This window comes from Eschscholzia californica, unplaced genomic scaffold (assembly GCF_041429995.1).
Source record: "Eschscholzia californica isolate CP2 unplaced genomic scaffold, dmEscCali1.0.p SCAF_1, whole genome shotgun sequence".
Taxonomy (NCBI): domain Eukaryota; kingdom Viridiplantae; phylum Streptophyta; class Magnoliopsida; order Ranunculales; family Papaveraceae; genus Eschscholzia; species Eschscholzia californica.
In genome coordinates this window covers 75,092,765-75,098,764 of record NW_028238198.1, presented here as the reverse complement: position 1 = coordinate 75,098,764, position 6,000 = coordinate 75,092,765, and the positions used below count along the sequence as shown (strand labels likewise).

Genomic DNA, 6,000 nt, shown 5'->3' with positions numbered 1-6,000 from the left:
AGCTTCATAGATATCCTCTTCAGTATTTGAGAATGGATTGAGATCAATTTTGTGGTGATTTTGATCAGAAGAATCTCCTTCTTCAAATAGATGAAGACCGGCAAAGTTATGCTTAGTATGATTGTATTGATTGTTGTAGGTAGTTGATTTCTTGAATTGATTTTGAAATTCATTGCTATTATGATTATTGTTATTATGAGGATTATTGCTATATTTGGGATATTGATTATGGCTATTTGGATGTTCATCATTGGGAGCATACCTAAATCTGCATTTTGAGGCAAAATGACCCCATTTTCGATAGATTCCACAAGGTATGGCGGAGAAATCGAATTCAGTTGCCTTAAAACCAGGCTGATATGATTTTGGTGTGGAATTATTTATGAAAGACTGATTATTAGAATATGAAGTTTGAATTTGTGGATACTTACCTCTTTGTAGTGGAGAAGATCGATTAGGTAACCTAGCTTGTTGATTAGAATATCTAATTTGTTCCTTCTTGGCATAATAGGCAGTATTAACATCATCTCCTTCTTAAAGAGTAAGCCATTGTTCATGATGAAGGAATCTTGTTCGTAGATCAGCAAAAGATTGCTTCGAATCCTTATTGTGCATGATGATTACGAATTGATTATACTCTTTGCCAAGACCTTGAAGAGAAATTCGACATAGCTCCTTGTCTGACTCGTTTACTGCTATTAAAGCATCAGATAGAAATTTGATTCGACGAAGATAGTCATTAACAGATGAATCTCCCGTCCTATATGTTGAATTTGATGTCTTAGAGTTGTAATTTCTAGACTCATATTCTTCAACAAAGGATGAAGATAGGGAGTTCCAAAATACATGAGCAGTGTTAAGTCCAAGAACATCAGCAGATATAGATCGACTGAAAGTTGATTTGAGACAAGACTTAACATAACTACCAGTCTTTCACCACAATAGAAATTTAGGATTAGGTATTTCTCTTCCTCCTTCCATTACAGTTGGTGATGGAGCAGTGATAGAGCCATAGACATAGCCAAATATATCTGCTCCTATCAAAATTGTCTCGAATTGGTCTTTCCAGATCAAATAGTTTCGAGTTTTCGAGCTTTTCAGATACGTAATTTGATAGATGAGTAATTGACGAACTTGAATTTGATGAGATAAGTGATGTTGAAGAAAAGATGATGAATAAGCCATTCTTAATCTATAGAGAGAGAAAATTACAATAGAGAGAGAGAGAGAGAGAATTTGAAGATTGAAGAAGACGATTAGTTTGAATCCCGCTCTGATACCATGAAAGATAAAGATGAATTTCTCATTAACCTTTAATCTTACACATGATCGAGTATTTATAGTTTCTCAACATAGAGTGAGAAAGCTAAAACAGAAATTGACAACCTCTAACAACTTCTTAACAAACTTTTAGAACTAATCATTTCTTAAATGTTTTCATAACACAACTTCTAACACTACTACAATATAAAATTCAAACTTACTATTTAAAGTGAAAAAAGTATATCACTTGTCATGTAGAAAGTACACGACACAAAACTCCATCCCTCCCGACCCTCAATAGTGTACCTCTTTGGGGGATTTTTACCCCTTCATGGAAGTAGCATATAATTGATAAGTTTTAACTTACAACACCCTAAATTGTGGGACCTGCAACTTATCTCACCTCATTCTTGACCGACCTTACTCACCAAACCCTAGCTTGTCCTATTAGACATTAATAATAATATGCTCAATGATGGGAATAGTTGAGGATCTACTATATATAACAAACTTTTTGGATGCTGATATTTCTCCAAACACCTAATACCCATTTAGGTCAACATTTCACAATTCTATCCATTGTTTGACCAAGAAAGAGAATTAGTTTTTGCCCTTCATTTTTTTTTGGTGATACTATAAGAACCCAGTGATTTAAGAAAAATGCAAGCACACACAGAATCTTTGACAAAATTTTTGGCTCGATGAGTAACGCGATTAAAAAAACGGTCCAGATGTCAAATTTTGAAATTTTTTGAAAACCTTTTGTCTTTCAATGAAAATGAATCATTAAGTAAAAAATTATCAAAATTTTTGTCATTGTAGCACTCCCCACGATTTAATTATGGTTAGATTTGATTTTACAGACATACAAAGATATATGTAATTTAAATCTTATGGGATTATATCTTTAATTCCATATTCTATCATTAGAGACGCGAATTTTTATGTAGTTCGTGAAAACATTTGTAACCATGAATCTATAAAGACCCACAAACATCTTTTTAAAAAACATAATCGACAAATTTTAAACTTTAATGTGATGCTCAAAGTGAACTAAGTGTTTCATAAACAAACACATGTGAACCAACAATAAACTAAATGTAAAAAACCATTTATAAAAGGCAGGAAAAAAAAACTTAATCATTTCCTAATTATGCTAAAAACTAGATATTTTTATATAAAAAAGGATTAAGGTAACTAATATTTGCCCATTATAAGAGAAACAATCATAAAATCATCCTTTATTTTCTTCCCTTGTAATCACTTTTTTTTTTTAAAAAGTATAATCACATAAACTTATGTCCTTGTATGAAAAACCTACCACTAAAAAAGTAAACCATAAAGTCCTACCACAAAAAGAATCTCTACCCATTAAGTAACATCAACCAAACCATCATCTCCTCCTCACCCTCCCCTTTCTCACAAGCAATTCGATTCTCTCTCTCTCTCTCTCTCTCTCTCTCTCTCTCTCTCTCTCTCTCTCTCTCTATCTATCTACTAGACTTTCTCCCTCTGAACTTCTATCAATACATTTACAGAAACTCAATTTTGCTACCCATGTTCAATCATCATCTTAATCACTTGTGAGTTTTGACCCAATACTACTTAGCCGGAAAAAATGGCAGTTACCCATGCTGATCTTGCTCCGGGTAATCGTTGCTCCGATTTAGGTAGCAAAACTGGTTCTGCTTTGATGTTTTTATCAATACTTTTAGGCCTTGGAAGTTTCATTCTTTGTCTCATAGCCGAGGCCACAAGATCAGAGGTAAACTCAATCTTAATTCATTTTATTAATTTTTAATTAATCCTCAATTTTTGTTAATTAATATGATGTTAGTCCTTAATCTTTGTTTCTTCAATGTTATGTATTCCAGAGTTTTATGGTTTGGTGTTAGACTATACCACATAAACATTTATAATCACTAAGTTAAAATCCATCAACAAGATCATCAAATCAATCAGTGTAGGTCACCAACAAATATGTATGATTCCGAGTAAATTTTCCCCTTAAACCGAGTAAACGATCAATTTGTGCAAACCTATACCTAAAATTGGATTGTATAGATATAAATCCCAAATTGATATTATTTAAACTGTTTTTAGGTATTGACAACTCCAAAACCAATTTTTTTTTTATTTCACTCTCCAATATAATGAAATAACTCTCCTCTTTCGACAATAGCTAATGTTGCGTTAGTTTACTCATTAAGACATTTGGCAGAAATTCGTCAAAATCAACTAAAACTTTAGAAGAATAAACTCTCTGAAGGAATTTTTCCCTCCATCTTTGATGTATTATTTCTTAACCGTCTCTACATTTTTGCAACAAAAAGTCGTGGCCTTCCAGAAAAGCTATATGATTTCATTCGCAAATGCTATAGGATTTTGTCAAGTGTACAAACCATTGCCATGGATATTGTATGTTTTCCCACTTTAAAACCTTGGGATTTTAAAATGGGTTTTTCTTGATGTATGGGTGCAGGTTTCATGGGTGCTAATAGAGGACACATATGAATGTGTATATAGTGGTAGTGGGAGAGTACCACTATTGTGTGCAATAGGTGCATTTTTTGTGTTAGCTATTGCCATGATAATGGAACATGCATATATGTTGGTTGCCGTTAGTAAATCTACTTCTCCTGCATTTATTACTTGGGGCGCTTACGATTCTGCCTCTGTTAAACATCTTACATGGAAGGCTGGGTTTTTCTTCATCACTACTTGGTAAGTACTCCATTTAATCACTAGATTTCTTTTCTCCACTTTACATTCTTTCATTTATTTCAAAGAAAATTTAGTCAAGCCTTTTTCTTAAAACTATCTAAAAGAATTCGAAATCAGCAGACAATCTATGTGAAGTTATGATAAATGAATGACTGTAAGATTGCGTAAAAATGCCAAATAGGATTTGAAAGAGTTGGCGTAGCACAGTCATGGACAAAATCACACTAATATTTGTTGTCAGAAGAAATGGTATCTGTTCTTTTTTACAAACAAGTCGGTTATTTCAACGTATATACATCAAATTCGAGATGTATGTACGAATACACACATCAGTTCTCATGAAATATTTATGTTTTTTTTTCAATGATTAGGATTTGTTTTGCCGTTGGAGAGGTGTTATTGTTGATAGGGCTCGGCGTTGAATCAGGTCATCTAAAGAAATGGTGGAAACCAAGACCAAATTGTCTTGTTATTCGAGAAGGCTTATTTTTAGCTGCAGGAATATTTGGGTTAACCACAGTATTCCTTGCTTCGGGTTTATACTTAACTGCTTTACGAGCGCATAAACTCCGTCAAGAAGAGGAAAACGTAAGAAGGGAAATTTTTGACGCCTCCCTTTTATATGCTTCTCCACCTAGATCACCTCGGCTCTTGAGCTCAAGCAATTCGACTGAAAATCTTCAAGTTATTAGTCGGGAGCAGGATATTCAACCTCTACAGAGGGATCCACCGCAAGTACCTTTCAGTAAATTTTTGAATCCAATATACCTTTAAAAATCAACTATAGAATCAAGAAGACTTGAATGAAAAAAAAGAAGCAAAAAGAAAAAAAATCAAAGATTCACAATTTTAGTTGCATCCTTCTTCTTTTGATTTGGTTTAAACATGTATTGTCAAAAGAAAGAAGAGAATGAAGCAAACAGTCCTAGACTAACTTAATTATTTGTACATACTCAATACTTTGAATTTGAAATCAAAATTGAACTTTTATGGTTTCAACTTTCAATTGAAACTTGTTGGCCAGGAAGGGCATCTTTTCAATTATCTACTTCCATGGTTTAATTCATTTTTCGCCTATAACGTATAGCTGACTGACTTGAAAAATGTCCATAAGAAATCATTACATCTTATAAAATGGGTAAAGTTTATACTATATTCCATTACTCTATCTTCCAAATATAGAATCTCCATGAAACCCATTTTGTAAGATTTGTGAAGGTGGTGGAAACCTTTTGAATTAAAAAGTATTGGATTGATTGCTTCCATGATAATCCTCATAAACCAAGTCTAATGTACCTACTGGATCTACCATTTCTTATAATTTCACCGGGCTAGTGTATCCGTAAAATCAAACCTGAATTACTTCTAACTAAGGGTGGGATTTTGGCCCGGAAACCCGGAACCCGCCCACGACCGTCCGAGTCTGAAGGGTCTGTGACCGTCCGATGCCCGAATTGGTCCGTACCCGCCTGCCCGAAAGATCTTAAGCGGACGGACGCGGGCATAGGTCTTTACCCGGTGGTCCGACCGAGTCCGCCCGCTTATATCGTCCGCCCGACCGTACCCGTCCACACCCGTTCGTTTATCCTACCCGTTATACCCGCCCGCCTATATGATTGATTTTAAGCCTTTAGATTTGTAGAGTTAGCTACACCCATTAGATTTCAAGAGTAAAAATAAATAACCCTAGAAATCACTTTTCTTAATCTTGTCTTCGTCGATCTACTTCTCTAGTCTCTATCTCTTCCAAAATCTCAGCATCTCATCAATAACCCGAGAATCCACAATAAATCGATCGTAATCCATGAGAAGAAGCATAGAAACCGATCATAATCCATGAGAAATCTCAATGCTTATCTTGCGATTTTGAATTCATTTACTTTTTAGAATTGTAAAGTGGGAGTTTTAGAAAGTTGTATTTGGCGACTAAACATTTTTAATTTCGAATAAAAGTTTCTTTATTTGTTCATTAGTGACCGGTGTCTGCCCGACCGATACCCAGTTTGCCCGACT

At 34.3% G+C, this 6,000-nt stretch overlaps 1 protein-coding gene across 1 annotated transcript; it reads left to right on the top strand.

The window, feature by feature from the left end:
- The first annotated feature begins 2,596 nt into the window (after positions 1–2,596).
- LOC147569134 (transmembrane protein, putative (DUF1218)) lies at positions 2,597–4,834 on the top strand. Its single transcript, XM_086671705.1, has 3 exons — positions 2,597–3,028; positions 3,746–3,987; positions 4,359–4,834. The coding sequence occupies exons 1-3, from the start codon at positions 2,882–2,884 to the stop codon at positions 4,759–4,761; spliced, it is 792 nt and encodes a 263-aa protein (XP_086527831.1). The 5' UTR covers positions 2,597–2,881; the 3' UTR covers positions 4,762–4,834.
- Positions 4,835–6,000: the final 1,166 nt, after the last annotated feature.